This window comes from Musca autumnalis, unplaced genomic scaffold (genome assembly GCF_047663935.1).
Source record: "Musca autumnalis isolate F117 unplaced genomic scaffold, ASM4766393v1 scaffold_5, whole genome shotgun sequence".
NCBI lineage: Eukaryota > Metazoa > Arthropoda > Insecta > Diptera > Muscidae > Musca > Musca autumnalis.
Genome location: NW_027412088.1, coordinates 98,126,346 through 98,150,163, shown reverse-complemented (window position 1 = coordinate 98,150,163; position 23,818 = coordinate 98,126,346). Strand labels below are relative to the sequence as shown.

Below are 23,818 nucleotides of genomic sequence, written 5' to 3'. Positions count from 1 at the left end.
ATGCCAAAGGGTCAGTTAAAATGCAGTGCCAAAGGGTCAGTTAAAATGCAGTGCCAAAGGGTCAGTTAAAATGCAGTGCCAGAGGGTCAGTTAAAATGCAGTGCCAAAGGGTCAGTTAAAATGCAGTGCCAAAGGGTCAGTTAAAATGCAGTGAAATGGAGTGCCTCTTTCAGTAGTCACGCTCTTGTAAAAATCATGAGTGAAAATGCATAATTTTATGCACTTCCAGATCACGTGTACATATCATTTAACTGCCTCTTTGGAGGCACACTTTTTGCTGGGGTTTTACTTTTTAAAGCTTTATTCCAGGGGCTCAATTCTGTTTCTATGAAAATGTGAAATGAAAACTTTTTTAAAGGAGAAAACTGTCAAATGAAAAAAATTATAAAGGAAATATTTTTCATTTCAAATTTTCATAGAACAAGAATCCAGCCCCAGAACTAAAAACTTTTTACAATTTTTACGACTTTTACACATTTTACCCGAAAACCCGTTCCCGTACACAAAAAAGTTGTAAAATGTTCACTTCTCTTTAAACAAAAATGGCGCTAAATGACGCTCTCTTTAAAAACTTTTTACTCGACAAATTTGAGGGTGTAAAAAATAGTAACATGGTTGCCGGCGTCTGATTAGCTGGTACGTTGACTTTGACATTTGTTCCAGCTTTTTTGATGTTTTTTCCATTTTTGCGTTCCCGAGCTTTTTTAAAAAACTTTTGCGTGAAAACAATTTTTTTTACAAGTTTTACTATGTATTAGAAAGTACGGGAGCAAAGCTTAAATGTTGCTGAAACATTTTTCAGCTACTTTTCCTTTATACAACTGTCAAAATCTGCAACATTAGTAACAAGTGAGCCAAGGCTATAGTCGGGTCGGGGCCGACTATGTGATACCCTACACCACTACCCCTGTTCATAAGCTTTTGACTAATAAAATTATAAAATTATAGCTTAGCGCCTTTGCTCTGAATGTCTTCATAAACACAGGTAAACTTTTTGAAACGCATTTATGTGCCTCGACAGTACAACCCAAATAAAAAATGGAAAAGTGGGATGTATGCCAACCATCAACCCCCAAAATTTCGTGGTGTGATTGCACAAAAATGGAAAAAGGGACGCATTACCGACTATTGCGATCTCTGTTGTTTAACAACCTATGACAACCTACTTCACATCGTTGTAAAGGTGATATTTTCTACTTTCCTTGCCAGGTTTTGCTTTCGATATACCTCCTACAGAAAGGAAATATTAACTTTTAAATAAAACGTTGGTCTTTTTTCCAAATATTTTTTTTGTCACATTCCGACCCCTGAATAATATCCGACCATTATCAAGAATCAAAAGGTTTTTTCCTCTGTGGGACCCCCATTAACCCTCAAAATTTTGTGACGGTCCGATCAAAATTGCGACCTGTAGCGTGATTTCCAAAAAAGTGGAAAAATGGGATGTATTACCGACTATTGCGATATCTCCGTTATTTGGATACCTACGCTAACCTGCTTTACCCCTGAATATTATCCGACCATCACCAAAATCAATAGGCTTCTTTCTCTGTAGGATCCCCATTAGCCCCCAAAATTTCGTGACGATCCGATCAAAATTGCGACCTGTAGCGTGATTACAAAAAAAATTAAAAAATGGGATGTATTGCCGACTATTGTGATATCTATTGCGATATGTTCGTTGTTTGATCACCTACGAGAACCTACTTTACATCATTAGAAAGTCGATATTTTCTACTTTCATGGCCAGGTTCTGCTTTTGGTATACCCCATATTGAAGCTGAGATATTCGCTTAGGAAAAAACGTTGTCTTTTTCTCCAAATAAGTTTTTTGCCCATTAAGACCCCTAAATATTATCCGAACATCACCAAAATGAATAGGCTTCTTCATCTGTGTGACCCCCATTAACCCTCAAAATTTCGTGACGATCCGATCAAAATTGAGACCTGTAGCGTGATTTCCAAAAAAGTGGAAAAATGGTTGTATTACCGACTATTGCGATATCTCCGTTATTTGGTCACCTACGCCGACCTAGTTTACATCGTTGTAAAGATGGGATCTTCTACTTTCATAGCCAGGCTTTGCTTTTGGAAAGTCCCTAACCAAAGCTGTGATATTCGTCATTATAATTAAAATCGCAAAAATGAAAATTTGGGTTTTATTTGCGACTATTGTGATATATTGGATGTTTCATCACCTACGAGAACCTACTTTACATCATTAGAAAGGTGATATTTTCTACTTTTGTTGTCAGGTTTTGCTTTTGGTATACCCCGTATAGAAACTGAGATATTTGCTTTGGAAAAAAACCTTGACTTTTTATCCACATAAGGTTTTTGCCCATTCCGACCGCTAAATATTATCCGACCATCACCAAAATTAATAGGCTTCTTCCTCTCCGGGACCCCCATCAACATTCAAAATTTCGTGACGATCCGATCAAAATTGCGAGCTGTAGCGTTGGACAGACGGACGGACACACATAGCCAGATCGACTCAGCTCGTCGAGACATTCATTTTGGTATATATAAGTATGGGTCTACGACCATTATTTCGATGCGTTACAAACTTTTTGGCCAAAACCAACTTATAATACCCTCCCCACATAGTGGTGTAGGGTATAATAATTAGGTGTGTACGATAACTCTCAACGAATTTTACTCTCTCAAGCATTTTGCAAAAACTTGCAAGAAAGTCAGCTGTTTCCGGAAATCTATGAAATATGTTTTTGTTTCCATTGATATTTTAAACCAAACGGAACAAAAACATATATTTTAAAATTGCAGTTTACCCCCCGTTTACACATGCAAGTGGCAGTTCGAAAAACACAAATACACTCACACATATTCATTGCCACACCAACTAACAACCTCACTGCCGACAAAATTTTCTTGTCAGTAATCAATGTAAGTGCTTTGAAAGTAACTTCAATTTTTTCCGAACGTCTACACATGCAAGTGTCAGTTCGAAAAAATTGAAGTTTCGACTATAATATGTATACACAACTGTCTGTAAGTTACTTGCATGTGTAATCATTGGGTTACTTATTTAATGCTTTAAACATATCCACAACGCTTTAGAATCTAAAAAAATTGCAATTGTGAAATTTTCTTGGTCAAAAATATTAACATTTCGAGTTGTTTACATTGAACAGGTGATTAAAAGTCAGCTGATCAGACTTGCAAATTTTTGCGGGTCAAATTTTCCCAGCAAAAATTTGCAAGTTCTCAGTCACAAAACTCTCCAAAAATCTCTCCAAACTCGCTCTCTTTTGCTGGATAATTTTGTTATCGAACAGCATTCAGTAAAAATTTGTAAGAATTTGTATAAATTTTTGGGTTATCGTACAGACCTATTATTACTAATTATCACGTAAAAAGACACAGCTATTAGGTCTGTACGATAACTTTCCCAGCAATAATTACTCAGTTCCAGCAACCTCTTTCAGTGAATTTTACTCTCTCAAGCAAGAAAAATTGCAGAAAGTTATCGTACAACATTTTGCAAAAATTTGCAAGAAAGTCAGCTGTTTCCGAAAATATGTATATGAAAATTGTTTTTGTTTCTTTCGATATTTTAAACCAAATGGAACAAAAACATAATTTAAAATTCCATTAGATTTATTTAAAGCCGTAATCCTATCCAAAACGCTTTAAAATCTAAAAAAATGTAGAATTGTGAAATTTTCTTGATCAAAAATGTTAACATTTCAATTTGTTTACATTGAACAGCTGATTAAAAGTCAGCTGGCCGAACTTACAAATTAGGTCTGTACGATAACCCAAAAATTTGTACAAATTCGTACAAATTTTTACTGAATGCTGTTCGATAACAAAATTATCCAGCAAAAGAGAGCGAGTTTTGAGAGTTTTCTGACTGAGAACTTGCAAATGTTTGGTGGGAAAATTTGTCCCGCAAAAATTTGCAAGTCTGATCAGCTGACTTTTAATCACCTGTTCAATGTAAGCAACTCGAAATGTTAACATTTTTGACCAAGAAAATTTCACAATTGTACATTTTTTAGATTCTAAAGCGTTGTGGATAGGATTAGAGCAGGCATGCCCAAAAAGAGAACGGAGATAATATTAATGTATTCAAAATATTGGCAACTTATAACAGTGTGTTAGTAAGTTTGTATTCACGCAAGCTGTAACAAATCAAAACATATGTTCTCTTTTGTACGCTCTTTCTGTGCATTCGGGTCGTGTGCGTGTAAATTGCCGAAAATCATCGACACCGCCGTGCCAAATGTGACCATGCTTGGATTAGAGCATTTAATAAGTAAACTGCAGTTTTAAAATTCATATTTTTGGTGGGTTTAAAATAGCAAAAGAAACAAAAACAAATTTCATACATTTTCGGAAACAGCTGACTTTCTTGCAAGTTTTTGCAAATTGTTGTTCGATAACTTTCTGCAATTTTTCTTGCTTGAGAAAGTAACATTCACTGAGAGAAGTTGCTGGAACTTGCTGAGTAATTATTGCTGGGAAAGTTATCGTACACACCATGGTTTAATAAGAAAGGTTAGCCAAAGCTTTTTGTCAATTTAAATTTTTTCATTCGAGTATTCCTAAAACTTCAAAACAATATACACAAACTGTGTATGTGTGTGTGGTGTTTGAATAATATGTCAAACAGTTTTAAAAACAATCGAATTCAATGATTTTTAAAATTATTTTTGGAACATTTGTATGGAAATAATTCGTCAGGTTATCATTGAAACAAACATTTTATCATATCCACAACTTGATTATGCGGAGAAACATTGGTCCTTCATTCATTTTTCGCGATTTTTATAAAATGCTCAAAATTGGTGTTGTAAACAAACCCACTTGTTGCTTAATTTTGAAGTTTTAGGAATTCAGGAAAAACAAGGGTTCTATAGATTTTTTTCATTTAAATCTACCTCTTTACATATACCATGGTACACACCTATTTACGGGACAAATTTTCCCAGCAAAAATTTGCAAGTTCTCAGTCACAAAACTCTCCAAAAATCTATCCAAAGTCGCTCTCTTTTACTGGATAATTTTGTTATCGAACAGCAATCAGTAAAAATTTGTACGAATTTGTACAAAATTTGGGTTATCGTACATGGCGGAATAGCAAGGTGTTACATCGATAACAATAATCGGGCCATTTACCACACCAAACGTCAACATTAGGTCTGTACGATAATCCAAAAGTTTGTGCAAATTTGCACAAACTTTTACAAAATGCTGTTCGATAACAAACTTGCAAAGTAAAAGAGAGAGAATTTGGAGACAATTGTCAGAGAATATTGGAGAGTTTTGTTTACAAGTTTTTGCAAGGAAAATTTTTCTTGTAAGAATTTGCAAGTTTGATCAGCTGATTTAAATTCGAATGTTTTCTGGCGGACTTCTTGGCAAAAACATAAACAAACGTTTGGCTATTAAAATAAATAGATATAAAAAAGGAAAAAATTATGAAATAATTTATGGAAAACGATAATGTCGGTAAGGGCTCTGCGTGTTGCGTGTGTGTTTAAAAATACAAAAACAAAATACATGTATTTTAAATTGAAATACATGCATTTTGTTTTTGTATTTTTGAAAGCACATGCAGAGCTACAGGTTTGGCCCTAAAATTAAAATAACTTATTTTGTAGTTTGTGGTGATAAATGGAAAATAAAAAAGATAGACACCTTCAATTGTTAAATTTAATCTTTTCAGCCAACTTCTTCTTGTTCATCAAATCAGCTGACTTCTTGCAAGTTTTTGCAAATTGCTGTTCGATAACAATCTGCAAATTTTTTGCTTCGGGAGAGTAAAATTGGTGGAGAGAGGTTTCTGAGAACTTGCTGAGTGCTTGTACGTACTTTTCACTTGCTAAGTTATCGTACACACCTATTTATTCGCAAATTTTGACGTTTGGTCTGGGAAATGGTCCGATTATTGTTATCGATGTAGCACCTTAGGTCTGTCTGGTTGCCCTAAAATTTGTAACAATTTGTACCAATTGTTGCTGGAAGTCGTCTGTTAACACAAAAAACCAGCAAAAGAGAACAATTCGATGGAGACATTTTGACAGTTCTTTCACTGAGAGATTGCAAATTCTTGCTGGACAATTTTTTTTTAGCAAAAATTTGCAACTCTTCTTCTTCCTGAAAACAATCAATCATCTGTTTTTAGTTTTTCTTTGATTTATGTTTGTGAAAATAAAAAAACTATTTTTTTGCGGAAATGGCAAGTCCAATTGTATTATTTTTTTGTGGAACAAAGTTCCAAAGTGGAAAAATCCATTTTTGGGTCATTTTCTTTTTTTATTTTTAATAAAATAAAATTTTTTTTCCATTGGTTCCTTCATTGGCCGACAAATTGTTCTGTTTTGGAAAGTCAGCTGATTGCTTGCTGGTTTTTGCTGGGAAGGTGTCTGTTTACTTTTTATAATTTTCTAGCAAAAGAGAATAAAAACTCCTTACTCTCTGAGAAAGTTCTTGCTGGACAATTCTTGCTGGAAAAGTAACCAGACAGACTTCTTATTATTCCACCATGGTACAGACCTATTAGGTCTGTACGATAACTCAAAAGTTTGTACAAATTTGTACAGACTTTTACAAAATGCTGTTCGATAACAAAGTTGTTCAGTTAAAGAGAAATGAGAAGTATTTGCAAGTAGTTGCAAGAACTTGCAAATACTTTTTACTTGCGAAGTTATCGAACAGGCCCAATGTCGACCATGGAAAGTTGATTATCGAATTCCTTTATAACCATAGTCGACTTAGATTTTTGATTGACTTTTGAAATAAAAAAGTCGTCTAATCGATTATTCGAAAGTCGTACTTACCTATCCCTACGTCACAACATTCATTCATTCTTTGACAGTGAAAGAGGGAGGAGGATCTCAGAATATTCAAGAAGAACATATTGGAAACAAAGATTAATTTAAATTTTTTATATTAAAAAAAAAATACAGTAAAAAACATGTCATCGGAAAACGTTAAATATTTTACCCGCGCCGAAGTTGCCAAAAATAACACCAAAGACAAGAATTGGTTCATTATTCACAACAACGTGTATGACGTGACCGCTTTTCTGAATGAGGTGAGTTCAGGTGTATGTGTGTGTATCTGTATTTCAGCTGGGACAATCATCATTTTGCCTACTTGTTATAAGCTTAACAATTGACTCTCATACGTGTGCGAAAGATACAACATGACAAGGCGGAAAAAATATTTACAATTAGAAACAACTTGTAAAATAATAGTACGCAATTTGTTGTACTTGTTCGTTGTTTTCCTATTAGTAACTTTTGCAATATGCATAATAACCACGTAATATGAAGATGTAAAATTGTAAACATCTGTTAAGGACGTGTTTGGTGGGTCTATTAATTGATTTTACATGGCATGTTTCGGTCTGTCGTGGAACCTTTTGGTACAAAAACAAAGCATTAATTCATGGTGATAAAGCAAAACAACGACAAGAGTGCTGATAATAATTATTTTTTATAGACGTATTGTTTTATTTGTTCACATTGGTTAGGTGGCTGACAGCGATTAGGTGTGGACTTCTTTCATTTTAGAATATCAACTTCAAAGGGATTTGTTCTGTTTGGATTTAGTGCTTACACAAAATTTTGTTATCAGCTAACTTCGTTCATCCAACGTACTTGACTATGTATACGTTTGGCCTTTGAACAAGATGTTGTTATTGTTGTCAAGTCTTTTTTGATCTTTTGTTTCATTTTGGTGAAAGTCGAGAAAATGAAATAATTTGGATTAATCAAGACTATGCAAGCAACCATTTGATGAAGTGGCTTTTGCCAATATGCATATTACTTTTATGTTCCGTTCCTATGGACTATGAACTTTGAACTTTCACCATGTTATGATGGACTTCTGAATTTGAATTTTAAATTTCACTTCTGGTCTACTGACTGACAGACAACTGAGTGATATTTCCTATTTGTGTTTAGCCTTCAAATGTAATAATTGAAAATCTAGTTCCGATGAGAAGTTTCTTTAAACATTTTGTAACACCCAATTAAATTGAATGAAACATTCTGATTACCCGCATACATCTGGCACGCGTGCATAATGTTCTATTTCCAACATGCTTTTCTACTACTTCTATATTACAATTAAATGCGGACTTTAACCATATACATGTTAAATACTAACTTTAAGCTTTATTGAAAACAATTTTACTAAAATAGCTTTATATTTTTTATTTTTATATTTTAATACAAATAAAATTGTTATTTGTATGCATTGCACGAACAGTCTTAATATTCCTTTATTCAATAGAGAGTCTTGACCACTTCCAGATTAGATAAATAACTGATAAATGTACAGTTTGTTCGACGAGGGTGCAGTTTGATACAAACAGTTGAAGTAGTGTTGTTGCGGGAGATAAATACGTTTGAAAATAGTTTTATTAATTGAAATAAATTATCAACAAGCCATCCAAAGTTTTCAGACAATAAGTATGATCATGCAATATTCCAAGGTTTAATACCTTTAAAACCATAGTTGTTGCAGTAGGTCTGCGTTGGTAGGAAATTGCGTTTATTTATTTGGGAAAAATGACTTTACGGCGTGTGGGGCATTCTTCAAGGGGAAGATCTTATATCCCAGCCTAAACCAGTTTAAAAAGATTTTGAAACTAACTTGTTCGCAATGTTTTTAATATCACATCTTCAAAATATATTAGTTCAAGGTACATACATATATATGTTAGCATACGTGTTGAAACTCGAATATCTTGTAATAGTATGTTGTATAATGGTGTGATAATCTGCTTCTGGTTCTCCATGTCAACAAGTGCATCCAAATCAAATTCTGTACGCACGTTCTGCACAATGTTGTCGGATTGAAATTTATAGGTCTATAAAATTCAACTTATATGCATTCTATTAGTTTCCACGAAATCTCGAATCTTGTATCCCTTTCTCACAGGAATGGCGCAACCTTATCCTATGTTATATCTCCAAGAAATACTAAGACAATGTAGGCACCACTCTGTTGAGGGTGATGTTGATGTTCTGCTATTATTGTAAATTTGTAAATTTCAGAAAATCGAAAAAAATTTAATGGAACATTTTAATGTAGAAGTGGGATAGAATATGTGACGATCGGAACAATATTGCCTGAAGGGAAAAATTTATTGTGTTTTGGGAACAAGTCGAGTTTACGCACTACGCGAACATAATTTTCTTTAAAAATGTAAATTTTTCTTTTTTAAGAGCCGGTCTTCGGCCGGGGATTTTGGACTTTATCCTATGGACAGAAGCCAATTTAGGGCACGGGAACAAAATTTCAGCGGCCCACATCTCGGGAAGTATGGGACTTCCGCAACAAATGTTGATCCGAGCTTAGTGACATTTTAAATCGGTGTCAACTCGTAAACTAAAGAACCGTGTTTAGAAGTTTGGATCACCCCTTAATGGCAAAATTGGTCAGGTTTACTTCTTTGCTTGTGAGCACAAGGAAGAGCTCAAACAACGTCTAAGTACGAGCGTAAACCTCTTGGAAACCTGTGGGTTAGGCCGGGACGATTTTTGTGGAAGGAAAAAAACCTCAATGGGCCCTTCGCGTTTCTGATACCTGTGATTGAACTGAGCAAAAAAGTCCACTGGACCATATGTCTACCGCGAAAATCGAGCCTCCCGATTTTGACTTGAAGTTTTTTATTGACGTTTTTTGGATATTTTGGCATATAACAGTCAAGCCATTGAGATTTGCGATCGAACACACAGGCCAACATTGTAGCCAGCACAATAATTAAGAACTCTCTGGTACATCGCGAAAGTATTGGAATGCTCCTTCAGGCAGCTTTGGCCTTGATAAAGTGCACACTTGTCGACAAATATCGATAAATGCCATTGTGCTACAAAAGTTGACCAGAAAAATATTCAAGCGTTCTGTTACAAAATTCTATCGTGTTGGTTATACCTTTAGTTCGTCTGGGTCACTTCGTTTTATTATTTTATAACGGTAAAAGTAGTGAAAATCTGAGTTTCTTACATTTTCAAATTTAAACGGGCATATCTTCTTTTTTCACTGCGGATTTCTATTGATCCCTTTTCCTATTAAAGGGGTGAATAATATCTTCCGAATAAGCTATTATTTGTTCAAATCGGTTAATAAATGGCTAAATTATAGTGGTTGATTCATACCAATACAATTACTTAGTAATTGTACTGTTTTTTGTTTTGTTCAATATTAATTTTGAAAATTAGTTGTTGTTGTAGCAGCATAAAACAATTACGCAGCTCCATAGGTTTGATATTGGGTTGGCAGCCGCTGGCCGGAACACTACGGTTTCGGTTCAATCCGATACAAAAGAACCCACTAAAGTGGGATTGACTGATTGTAAAAAATAGTGGCTTTTTGCAGTTCTGGGACAGACTGAATTCGTCTTTCTGTTGAATGTGTTAACCGGCAACATTCTGTAACAATTTGTATAGTCACAAGTTTTTGGGAAACCAGACAGATCTAATGACTACTGTTTCAATGTCATGCAAACAATCATCTGTCACACTAACATGCATATAATTTGTAGCTTTTCTAATAAACGCACGGTATAATAAAGTGTATTATTAGACAATGTTTTAAGTGCATTGATTGTAAGAAAACATACGATAATGTGCAGTTCTTTCTTTATCACACATTTTTTGCGAAACGAGAAAATAACATATTCATATTATTATTATTAAATTTATATTCACAATTTGACACTTTCTAAATGATAAGATAGACTATCTTAAACGCTGAAATAATTCATGAATAGATTTCTGAGTATTTTTTGAAGAGAATTGAAACAAAATAGTTCCCATAATTCACTATGTATTATGGATAGATAGAAAGCTTACGGAGTAAAGAAATATATGAACTGGGATACTAGTTTTTAAGTTGTCTTTATTATGTATATGTTAGGGTTTTGTAGTTATTTATATTTGTGACGAAAAAACTTTATCTACAAATTTTCCAGTTTATTACGCATCCCAGAAGATGTCAACGAAAACTGACAAAACATCGGAATAAATGAAATAAAAATGATTTTTCACATAACTTATGTCTAAAATCTTAACAAACCCACATATATTACCCTGTTAAGTAGTACTTCGAGACATATCGAATCAAAGCGCGACTAAAATCTAAGCTAAACAATGCAACAATATGTCTTTCATCCAGATCTCTCCTTATAGAGACTGTCAATTCAATCAGTACTGTGCCCTTTCCTAAATCCTGACTAGTAGTAAGCATCTTTCTTTCCTGCAAATAGTTTACAAGTTGATGGTTGCTCTGTTGCAGAACCTGCTATGCAAAAGTCTTCTGTTTTTCTTATTATTGACAATATTTTCCTTTATAAATTTGCCAAAAAATTCAGATTCTTACAGATACTGGAACAGAGCAAATTTATGTCATAAAAAGGCAGTTAATTTTTTTCTCTATCTTATAGATACTTTTTTGTTTTTAGATATTTTGTGTGTGTGTGCTTCTCTTTTAATAAATGCGCAATTTATATAAGTAATTAAGCGGGCGGGAATTACCTGTTAAACCATAAAGAATATGCTGGACGAAATAAGAACAAAAGCAGCTATGAAATGTACTCACATTATCAAAATATTTGTTGTACTCATCAAATTCACTGACATTCAATTTTAAGCACGCGACATATATTGAGTAGCCAAAATACAATCGAATATCATATTTCATAAGACAAAATTTAAGCCCATAATCTAAAGTGAATTCGAACACTTCAGCAGATTTAAAATCTTAAAATCAGGTCAGTTAATTTTTCTACAAGGTGGAATACATTAAAAAAAAAAAAATAGTACAAATGACAAAGCTAACAATGTACGAAACCAAAGCCTTCTTGGGTGGCCATGTACTCCAAAAACAGATTGTATGTTAGCATCATCTTATATCTTTCACTCATAATACATTCACTAATTATTCGTATGCCATGTTTGCCACTTTTTGCTAATTTTGACCTTTGGTTGCCTATTCAGATTGTATTAATCAACTGAGATACACTAGCTATTAGTATGCTGTTATTCTTCAACAAATAAATGAATGTCTGCCCTCACTTTGGCCCAGCGGTGCTGTAAACTCAAAATTTTTGTCTTGAATCGGATCTGGGAAACGACGATGAGACAATATTTTTAGAAAAAACTAAATTTAGGTCAGATTAGCGGAGTGATGAGAAAGAAGCCAATAGTGCCTTCCGAAAGTTTACCAAGACCATAAACAAACAGACTGAACAAGGAAATCTCGCGATTAATTAACGCGCTGTCGAACTGGCAGCCGGCAATCCTGAATTACCATCACAGAAACAATGACAATCCGTAGACCGCTTTTGACTAACAATCAGACCGCTCGAATTTCACTGGTGTGTGAAACACTTCTTGAATTCGATAGAAGTTGGGGGGGGGGGGGGTATCTTGCCCCCACACCTTCAAATAACTTGCTCCACCCCTACCAAAAAAATGATCCCAACAAAACTTACCCCCTATCCCCACTTTTCACTCGCGTGTAAATGGGAGCTCTGCTAACAACCAGTGACTTCCGCTGATTCTCCCGTTGATGTCAGCTCTGTCGAAGATTGCTACTCGAAAGTCGATAGTGGAACAGGTTTATTGCGTACCTTGAAGTTAGCTGTTCCGACGATATACCGGGATTATTCTCTGTCATTGGCTTTCTGGGCAAGGACAGCTGCATAGGACGTCGATGGGTTAACCACCTATCGGCTATCGGAAGAACGAACCCGTTTTACAGTTTTTTTTTTGCTGTGAAGCGTTGTGCGTCTTCTCTGAAGAGCATGATGGTCTTTCAGTTGGTCCAACCGCCTTGATTTCTTAACAGGCTGTGGAGGTTCCTTGACCGATTTTTTCCTGCTTTACCCGTGTCTTTCGGGTTTAAGTCGGGCTTATAGGCAGACCCCTTCGCTAATTTTTCCCCTTGGGTATGTCGTTTGGTATATGGGGTAGACTCTTTAGCTTTCTTCATTCCCTTCTGGGTCGAGTTTGGCTTCGGAGCAGATATTGATTAGGGAGGTTATTATGAACATAAATTCCCCGTGAATTTTCTCACTCTTTAGTCGTAACGGTGGAAAGACAAAACTCACTTGGAATTTTCGTTCAGAATAACCCCCTTTACAATTTTACTCGGGGCAGAAGATTTCGTTAGTCTGACTTTATTACTTGCCGGCGCAGTGCCTTTAGAGGCTTTGACGGAGAAACTACAGGAGCTGGATGGAAGATTTTGTGTACCAGAAGGTTCTCTCAAATTTCCTCATATACCTCAGCTTGCTTCCGATGAAGAAGACCTCCTACTTAGTGTGTAAATTCGGATCTCGTCCCACGATTTTGCGAAGATACATCACAGCACGTTTGTAGTGTTTGTATCTTTGTCTGGTGTTGGAGTCTCCTTGGATTCCCCATCATCAGTCATAGATCCCGTGGCATCCTGTCTTTGAAGTTTCTTACATACATGTACCGATACAGGACCAGCTGGAATTGGGCTTGCTGCCGTAGAGCATCTTAGCTCATACTCCCTTCCACCATGTTACTCTCATCTTCCCTAGTAGACTTAGCACGGTTCAGTGTGGTCTCCGGGTCGTTGCTAGTTAGGGTCAGATTGAGCAGCATGTGTTCTTCTGGAACAAGCCTATCCAGTTGGTCCAGCAGTTCCTTACTTTGTCCCTCTGAGATATCTTTAACAGTTCCGTATAGAGTCCCGTGTATGTGGTCCCCGCCCAAAACTTCACTCCTGTCAGCAATAGACCGGCTTGCACCAATCATGGTTATTTAGTTGTCCTTGGTCTTGCTAATGTTTGCTGCCGATACTGGGTTATTTAGGGGCTGCACCGTAACTATTAGAAATTATTCTCTGTTAGATGTCGCTTCTCTAATCCCTTCGTTATAGAGATACATACGACTGTATCTGTGCCGGCGTCATCTAAAAAAAAGTTGTAGTCATCTTCCGAATAGTACAGATAGCATTTTGTCTCTATTTTCTCAGATTCAACGGGATTAGCATACAGTTTAAAGATCCAGTACTTTCTGGCAACGCGCTATCAAAGGTCAACATTCATCGTCGTATACAATTTCGATGAATGCTAACATTAAGTTATCTTTATGATTTGCTATATCATTAATCATAAACACCCTAATACATTCTCTGTATACCTGTTATGTATTGCTTAAGCTTTCACGGAATTTCAATGTAGATTATCCAATACACAGGCTGACTGTTTGGTCGTTGTCTTTCCACGTTATGTAATTAATAATCAGCTGTTGATTTCAAATGTTTCAAATATTCGTTTTTATTGCTGTTTTGCATTTCCCTTTTTGCAATTTTATTAATTATTTGTTGTTGTTTTGTCTTGTGGAAGAATATATTGCATGACACTTTTTCAATACACTCATTGATAGTAGAGTTGTGCCAAAGGAACTATATGGAACTATCTAGTTCATTTGGTAGTTCCAATGGCCCACATTTTTTCTTTGAACCAACTGCGTATAATTAATATCACACGTTATATTTCATGATGTTACTCATACGTTTTGGAACTAGTACAAGGAACTAGGAACTAGATTACCCAACTCTAATTGATAGTATGAATATAGCTCACGGTATTAAATTATAATAACGAAACATAAACAAACGATAAATGCGATAAATAAATATGTATTAGGTAGGGCAAACGCACATTTTTGAAAAGAGCGGAAAGAAATACAATTTAATTTATATGTATGTTTTAAAAAGTCATCATTTCTAATTTTACAATTTAAATAAAAAATTGAACAATTTTGGTTTGAATTAACCACTATTTTCTTTGTTATTTTAGTTGACTTTTGTATTTTTTGTTAAAGAACTAATATAATTAAACACTATTTATGTGTCTCCAAACAATATGATCTTTCACCTTAACCTTAAAAACAAACGGATCATTTTTGAATCCCCAATATTATTTTTACAATACACGAGCCATTGCATTTTAATGACGTATACGATTATCCGCTTTCTTATGTGTATGGTGGTATTTCGAAACCAGTTGCGACGATTTGAAATTCTAATTTCTTCCGACCTTCAACCATTTCAAAAATTTACATACTGTGCAAAGAATGAATACATCATCATTTCAGAATCGATATAAACGTGAATGGTCTTTGTTATTTAAACCATTTTGTTGTTGTTGTCTGAATTGGGATAAACATTTATATGGATGCAAAAAATGTATTATTTTAATAATAAAGTCCTGTTTTAATGACAACAAAACGTTTTGTTATTAAATAATTAATTAAATATAATATAATAATTAATATAATAATAGAGTTGATAGCAATGAAATAAACCTTGAGTTGCATTACTTCTCTTTTGAGATGAATTGAATCGTCAGAAGATTTTTGGACATGATAGAATACCAGAGAAATTTGGTCGGCTTTTTATAGGCAGAGTTTGAACTGTTTACACAAGTTAATTTCCTACGAATTCTAAACGAATCCCGACTTATTGTTTAAGGCATGCCACCAGATCTGAAATCCAACGATAAATTCGGTCAATTATATTACCGAACAGCTTGAAAATATTTGCCTCCTTCTGTATAAGCTCGGCCCTTTCAATCAATAGATAAAGGGGTTTCTAGTAGAGATGGAAATGAGTCTAGGATCTTTTGAAAGAGGTCTACCGCCTATATAAAAAAGGGGTTCTCTTTCCATACGAATCCGTTTAAATGTTTAAAAATTTAAAGAGATTTTCTAGTATAGAAGACCTCTTGGTTTGTTCCCATCGAAAACCATTTGGAGGGAAGATTCTGTATCTAGTTTTGTTTACATTGGACACTGGTATAGTAGGTGTTTGATAATCTCTGACTCCTCCTTATCAACACATGACCTGCAGTAATAAATAATTCGTTTATCCCAACAAGTTCTGGATCTGACATATCACCGCCCAGTGATAACCCCTACAACAATTCTCATCCCGGACTGGTTGTATAGAAGTAAGGAGGACGTTCTACGAATGTATATAACTGACCATATAAGACTCGAGAGCCTGTAACCAGGATCATTCTACCATTCAGAAACAGTTACATCTTCATAGAAGTTGTAACAGATTCCTCAATTTTAATATTTGGAGACTGTGATCCCTCCCGTGCTAGCTCATCGGCTATCTTGTTCCCGTCAATATCACAGTATCCTGGTACCCAAGAGAAAGTGATTTCGTTCGTTAGCATGACAACTTGCCAGAATGCAGCCCTGAGAACAGCACAGGGTGTCTTCATACCTCCATTGAACCATTTACATGAGCAGTCTATGATCTTACCGGTGTGTCGGCACAACAGAATGTTATCGATTCATTATCTGGTTGAATGCCATAAGCAAAATCAACCAAACCATCATTTAATGGATTGGTACCCCAGCTCAGGGAGCTCCTAACATACAGAAGAGAACCTCTACGAATGTATATAACTGACCATATAAGACTCGAGAGCCTGTAACCAGGATCATTCTACCATTCAGAAACAGTTACATCTTCATAGAAGTTGTAACAGATTCCTCAATTTTAATATTTGGAGACTGTGATCCCTCCCGTGCTAGCTCATCGGCTATCTTGTTCCCGTCAATATCACAGTATCCTGGTACCCAAGAGAAAGTTATTTCGTTCGTTAGCATGAAAACTTGCCAGAATGCAGCCCTGAGAACAGCAACAGGGTGTCTTCATACCTCCATTGAACCATTTACATGAGCAGTCTATGATCTTACCGGTGTGTCGGCACAACAGAATGTTATCGATACATTATCTGGTTGAATGCCATAAGCAAAATCAACCAAACCATCATTTAATGGATTGGTACCCCAGCTCAGGGAGCTCCTAACATACAGAAGAGAACCTCTAAATCAATAGGTAGGTTTGTGAGATATTCATACTGATGTAGTCGTCTATCGTATGAATATCATCCTCGGAGATCACCCACCATCCGTGGCAGCGGAAGAACAACAGCTGAACAACTGAAATTTTTTTGATGTAGCCCGATTCAATTTATTCAGTTCCAGGATTAATGGCACAGCGCAGAACATCTGTCCAGCATATTACACCAGTCTGCACGATACGCTGCACCTTTTCAACTGCCCAGCCAAACCAACTCACCTAAGTTACTCTCATTATGAATCAATTCTATTCAGGTGGCGTCTTTTCTGAACTTGGAGTTGGAAGCAGAGCTGAATCAATAAAATAAGGACGTATGTTTACGTGTAGTAGCTGCTAAAACAACAAAAACCGACCTTTCAAAACCACTTAAGTTGGAATGTTTCAGCTACAAGGCTTTTAAAATTGCTTTCATTTCCGCTTGGTAAACGCTACAGATCTGATTCAACTTATATGATGTCCTGAGATCGAGCTTCTTGAAGAAAAAATCTGGCCAGTGCCTTCTTCCATTTTGGATACATATGTATAAATGCCCAGTTTTGTGGAATTGCTCTTCCACGAGTCCAATAACTTCTAGTTGGAATCAAGAACTTAGCCGGTCTAAACTTGAGTGCTAGTGAGACCCTTTGAAAGAGGTCTTCATCCCACAGAAGGCCCTTTGAGAAAGCTTTCGAAAGTTCATGGTTCTTCAAAGACCATTTGAAAGAGAACATCTTCTTCTTCATCAGATAGAAGAGCTTTTCAGGGACTTCTCTTCACACAGAATACATTTTAAAAGACTTCTTCCTACAGAAGATTTTTCGAAATATGTATCTTCTTAACATAGAAGTAGTTTTAAAAGAGATCTTCCCATGGACGATCTGCTTTATTCTGAACGAAAATTCCCCGTCAGTTTTGTCTTTTACCATTCCATCGAAGCACCCTATATTTCAGAAAGGATCTATCGAAGCACCCTATATTTCAGAAACGATCTATCGAAGCACCCTATATTTCAGAAAGGATCTATCGAAGCACCCTATATTTCAGAAAGGATCTATCGAGGCACCCTATATTTCAGAAAGGATCTATCGAAGCACCTTATATTTCAGAAAGGATCTATCGAAGCACCCTATATTTCAGAAAGGATCTATCGAAGCACCTTATATTTCAGAAAGGATCTATCGAAGCACCCTATATTTCAGAAAGGATCTATCGAAGCACCCTATATTTCAGAAAGGATCTATCGAAGCACCCTATATTTCAGAAAGGATCTATCGAAGCACCCTATATTTCAGAAAGGATCTATCGAAGCACCCTATATTTCAGAAAGGATCTATCGAAGCACCCTATATTTCAGAAAGGATCTATCGAAGCACCCTATATTTCAGAAAGGATCTATCGAAGCACCCTATATTTCAGAAAGGATCTATCGAAGCACCCTATATTTCAGAAAGGATCTATCGAAGTACCCTATATTTCAGAAAGGATCTATCGAAGCACCCTATATTTCAGAAAGGATCTATCGAAGTACCCTATATTTCAGAAAGGATCTATCGAAGCACCCTATATTTCAGAAAGGGTGTATAGAAGCACCCTTTCTTTCGAAAAGGGTCTATCGAAGCAACATTTCTTTCAGACAGGGTCTATCGAAGCAACCTTTCTTTCAGACAGGGTCTATCAAAGCACCCTTTATTTCGGAAAGGGTGTATAGAAGCACCCTTTCTTTCGGAAAGGGTCTATCGAAGCAACCTTTCTTTCAGACAGGGTCTATCGAAGCAACCTTTCTTTCAGACAGGGTCTATCAAAGCACCCTTTATTTCGGAAAGGGTGTATAGAAGCACCCTTTATTTCGGAAAGGGTGTATAGAAGCACCCTTTATTTCGGAAAGGGTGTATAGAAGCACCCTTTATTTCGGAAAGGGTGTATAGAAGCACCCTTTATTTCGGAAAGGGTGTATAGAAGCACCCTTTATTTCGGAAAGGGTGTATAGAAGCACCCTTTATTTCGGAAAGGGTGTATAGAAGCACCATTTATTTCAGAAAAGGGTCTATCGAAGCAACCTTTCTTTCAGACAGGGTCTATCAAAGCAACCTTTATTTCAGAAAGTGTGTATAGAAGCACCCTTTATTTCGGAAAGGGTGTATAGAAGCACCCTTTATTTCAGAAAGGGTCTATCGAAGCAACCTTTCTTTCAGACAGGGTCTATCAAAGCAACCTTTATTTCAGAAAGGGTGTATAGAAGCACCCTTTATTTCAGAAAGGGTCTATCGAAGAACCATTACTTTCAGAATGGGTTTCAAGTTTCCCTGGTTTGCCTAGGCGAATCATTACGCATTCCATTTATCATTTATCGCTTTCCATAAAATTACAACAATGTTCTTAAACTCAAATTAATTTATCTCTCTCCATTTCTCCCCCATTTTCTTTGCAGCATCCTGGTGGTGAAGAAGTTTTAATCGAACAAGCCGGCAAAGATGCTACAGAAAATTTCGAAGATGTTGGCCACAGTTCCGATGCCCGTGAAATGATGAAACAATACAAAATCGGTGAATTAGTTGCCGAAGAACGTTCAAATGTACCCGAAAAATCTGAACCCACATGGAACACTGAACAAAAAACCGAAGAGTCTTCAATGAAATCCTGGTTGATGCCCTTCGTTTTGGGATTGGTGGCTACATTAATTTACAAATTCTTCTTTGGTACTAAATCCCAATAATTGTCTACTCTATAGACGTGAAGATGTGAAATAAAAAACAAAACAGTCAACAAAACTTAGCAGCTGTAGAGCGAAATAAAGAGAAATGGGAGAACATCACTACCAGCCACAAATAAATACAAAAACAAGGACGCACTACTTTTTTCTAACTATCATAAAAAAAAACAAAAAAAAATCAAGGCGTGTGAAATTTGTTTTCCTAATTTTACACACACACATAAACACTCACTCACAAATGTAATACTGTCATTCCTTTGATTCTTTTCCAAATTGCTGGTTGTTTGTAATTCAACTATGTATTGCATTTAAGAATATACTCCTAATTGCTTTCCTATTACTACTCCTCTTTTCTATATTTCTTATCCTTTTTGATATCCTTAATCCATTAGCAGGGTTTTTAATATTTTTTCCCTCCTTGTGTTCAAACCAACCAATCATCCCGAGAGTGCTCTTTACAAAGTGTCTAACAATTATGTAAATCTGCCTAAAGAAATGTAATGCTTTTATAGTACAATTTTTTTGTCTTTATACAAAAACAGTAAATGGGAAAAATGTTCTATATAAAAAACATTTCATGTAAAGTATATAATTTTTATTGATTTTATCCCCTTTAGCATCCATAGTTTTCTTTAGAACAAAGAAAAAAGTAATAACACATAGGAATGATGTAAAACCTAAACAAACAAATCATTGTTATAAGGAAATGGGAAATTTGTTTAATTTTTTGTAATATCCTTATTCAATATTAATTTTTTATAATTCTAAGATGAGAAGAATAAGTAAATAAAAATATATTTAAATAAATTATAAAAGAAATTGTATGCGCTTTTATTTTATTAATATTCCGCCAATGGTGTACTATGTGTAGCATGATATCGTAGGAAGCTTCCACAAGACATTAGCACATGTGTTATGATATTCGGTTCTCGGAAACGGAAAGAGGGAGTGGTATAGTGCTGACTGAGCAGATTGGTATGTTTACATTTTGCACGGTCAGTGAGGACGCCCCACCAGATTTGGCGTAGAGTGTCACAGTTCGCCAGACATAACAATCGTGTCACGTGTACACAGGAATGAGGCGCCAGTATGGTCTCCGAATATATGTAAGTGCAACGCGATGGAAAAATATTCAAACCTGTCAGAATGCCGCCCAGGGAAGTGCAACAGGGTGCCTCCTTATTAGAGATGGACAGTGGGTAAATACCCGGTAAATTGGGTAAATACCCATTTGTGGGTATTTATTTGGGTATTTACTATATTGAATCGCCAATACAACATCTTACACCCTATTCCTGGGTTTAGGTTGTGAAATCGTTTCAAAATGGATAGTTTTACAATACTTTAAGCAAATGGGTAAATACATACTTGGGTAAATACCCGAGTATTTACCCAAAAGTGGGTAAAAACTCTTTAACTGTCGACCAACTTGACGTAGGCTAACAAAATTTGGCTCAAATCTTTCTTACATCAAAATGGAGTCCCTGGGTCCATGTTTTGATAATAATTCCATAACCAGATAGATCAAAACTGGATTAGGCAGAAAACTGAGACACACAACGAACAATAATTTAAAATACGATTCGTTTCCACTATCACGGCTTTAATAAACTAATTAGAATTCATTTAAATGTTGGCATACTTTTAGGCGTTCAACTTGTAAACATCAACCACAATTAAAATAGCTGCAATTTTATATTCTTAAATCGCGTGATTACACTGTACAACACTGAAAATGCAAACAACTACTAGTCGCCAGATTCAAGAAGACTATCAATTATATTTAAGACCTCCGCATGTCTAACCTATGAAATTCGCTAAGTTCCAGATTCTCAGAGTCTAAAAGCCGCTAGAACGGCATGGACCTATACCAGGCCCTGGATTCTTGTTTTATGGAAATGTGAAATGAAAAATATTCAGGGTAATCATGAATAATGCCCTCGGGATTTTCCTGAAAATAATTTTGAAAAGCGAAATTGTTTTAAAACATTGAAAACTGCTAGATTCACTTAATTTATAATTTCTGGACATAAATTTGGAAATTAAAAATTGTGTAATTGGGGAAAGGGAACAAATTTCCCATTTCACATTTTCATGGAAACAGAATTGAGCCCCAGGGTATTCAGAAGTTCAAAATAACCTAGGTTTTGCTTATAACTGCTCTGGTGATCAGAATTGATCCATGCTTGATGGTATTATTCCGAAGTGCCAGACAAGTCAACCATAGATTAAATGGGATACATATAACCAGTGCACGATGGGGCCAATGTCAGGTTTTTGAGGCAACAAATCACTGGGGCAAGCTAGACCTTCAAAATATTGTACAGATGTTTATAATGGGCTTATAAACTAATATGCCCAATTTGGTTCATATCGGTTCATATATACATATAGCTCCCGTATATATGTATGTTCGCCCGATTTCAAGCAATTGATGGACCGAACACGCAAATTCTACCCAATTTTTATGCGATTTGGAAAATACCACGGAATTAGGACTACAAATAAGTTTGCCTAGTTATATTGAAAACGGTTCAGATTTTGATATTGCTCCCATATATATTTTCGCCCGAATTTAGGTATTTGGTGCACCAATCCCGCTATGTATGTCCAATCTTGATGAAATTTGAAATGTGTGACGGATTTTGGTATAGAAACATTTTTGGCAAATCATATTGAAATCGGTTCAGAATTGGGTATAGCTCCCATATATATGTTCGCCCGATTTCAGGCAAATGATTGACCAAGCATGCAAATTCCATCAAATTAAAATAAAATTTGGAAAATATTACGGAATTCAGACAACAAATAAGTTTGTCAAGTTATATTGAAATCGGTTCAGATATAGATATAGCTCCCCTATATACATATGTTTAAATTTCATGGTTTTGTCTGTGGTTTTTTATAAGTTAATAAAAAGAGGTTCCAATATTAGTACAAATCGGCTAATACCCTAGACAGACGGCAGCGTTAATTTGCATTAACTGCCTTAATTCAAATTAATTCGTGCATTATCCACATTCTTAATGCACAAAATCAACGGAAATTTAAACTGAATTTAGCAATTTCAATATGGCAATGCTGTTGAAAATCAATTGACTTTTGTCAAATTTCCATGTTTAAGAAAATAAAAAAGGAAAGCAAATCAGCAATTTTCGCGTTTCTTCAAAATAAGTAGTGGTCTTTCGCGAGTAGAAATTTTCACAAAAAATTTCATTACCTACCATACCAATTCTATCGAAAATTATCAGCCCAATCATGAACATCATCTCACCGTGAGTTTTCTCACTCTCGCCTCCTCCCTTATTATAAACATCATAAGGGAGAACAAAACTCACGTTCGTGAGAAAAGTAGCTATCATAAATGTCAAAAAAGTGAGAATGTGAGGCAATTTTCTCTCACTACAGAAATCAAGGTGAGTTGAACAAAAAAATGTAACTATGGACATTTTTTATAGAAAAAATCGACAAGAAACGAATCTTTTGCAATGATAATCAATTGTATTTATTTGTGTTTTACGTTAAAGGTAACAAATAAAAAACAATTAGAAATTCTTTTGGCAACTATACATGTTCATCTGTGTATCAATGAAGCAAGGAAGACCTCAATCGAGTTTGGCGTAATTTGGAGGTGGAGTTGAAGTTGGCCAACATTTTTCAGATATGGGAAGCGGTTCAGAATCATATGACGAAAACAGGAATGAAAGAGGATCCAATCAGGAGCAACACCTTTTTAAAAATTTGTTTTGTAGGTACTTCCAAACTTTGCGGCCACTCAAGATGATAAGTGACATATGTTGCGTGGGACTTATTAATTATTGATGGCGTCCCTTCTTTTTTTGTCGTGGAAGCAGCATCTCAATGATGTGTGGTTCGTGGCTGCCGGCAAGTAAAAAGTGGGCAAACCGGATATATTGAGCGGCCGGTTAAAATATGAAAAGGTGATGCCAACGTCAGGGATGATTTCCACTGTAGCAATTCTCTATCGTTGACGTATGGCAAATGCACCCCTGATAGTATTATGAGGTTTAGAAACAGATGATTAAAAGACATGTAAATAAATGTCGGAAAAACGAGGGAAAATTATGGAAAATCTGATTTTGGCGTCCTCGAGAAGCCGTATTTAAGCGAGGAAAGCGAAGAAAAACGCCATTATTTAATTGTGGTGTGCTTCCAAGGACAGATAACCTTTGTCCTTAATCCTTTAAAAAAATAGACAACCAAAAA

The 23,818-nt window shown here is 35.6% G+C and overlaps 1 protein-coding gene across 1 annotated transcript; it reads left to right on the top strand.

Annotated features, from left to right (window-relative positions):
* Positions 1 to 6,830: 6,830 nt before the first annotated feature.
* Cyt-b5 (Cytochrome b5) lies at positions 6,831 to 20,410 on the top strand. Its single transcript, XM_073991105.1, has 2 exons — positions 6,831 to 7,066; positions 19,310 to 20,410. Exons 1-2 carry the CDS (start codon positions 6,947 to 6,949, stop codon positions 19,592 to 19,594), a joined length of 405 nt encoding a protein of 134 aa, XP_073847206.1. The 5' UTR covers positions 6,831 to 6,946; the 3' UTR covers positions 19,595 to 20,410.
* The last annotated feature ends 3,408 nt before the right edge of the window (positions 20,411 to 23,818 follow it).

Bases quoted from the DNA above. Each gene is read 5' to 3' on its own strand.
- Cyt-b5 (XM_073991105.1), top strand. From the start codon at position 6,947: ATGTCATCGGAAAACGTTAAATATTTTACCCGCGCCGAAGTTGCCAAA. The intron at 7,067-19,309 runs GTGAGTTCAGGT...TTTTCTTTGCAG, and splicing joins TGACCGCTTTTCTGAATGAG to CATCCTGGTGGTGAAGAAGT.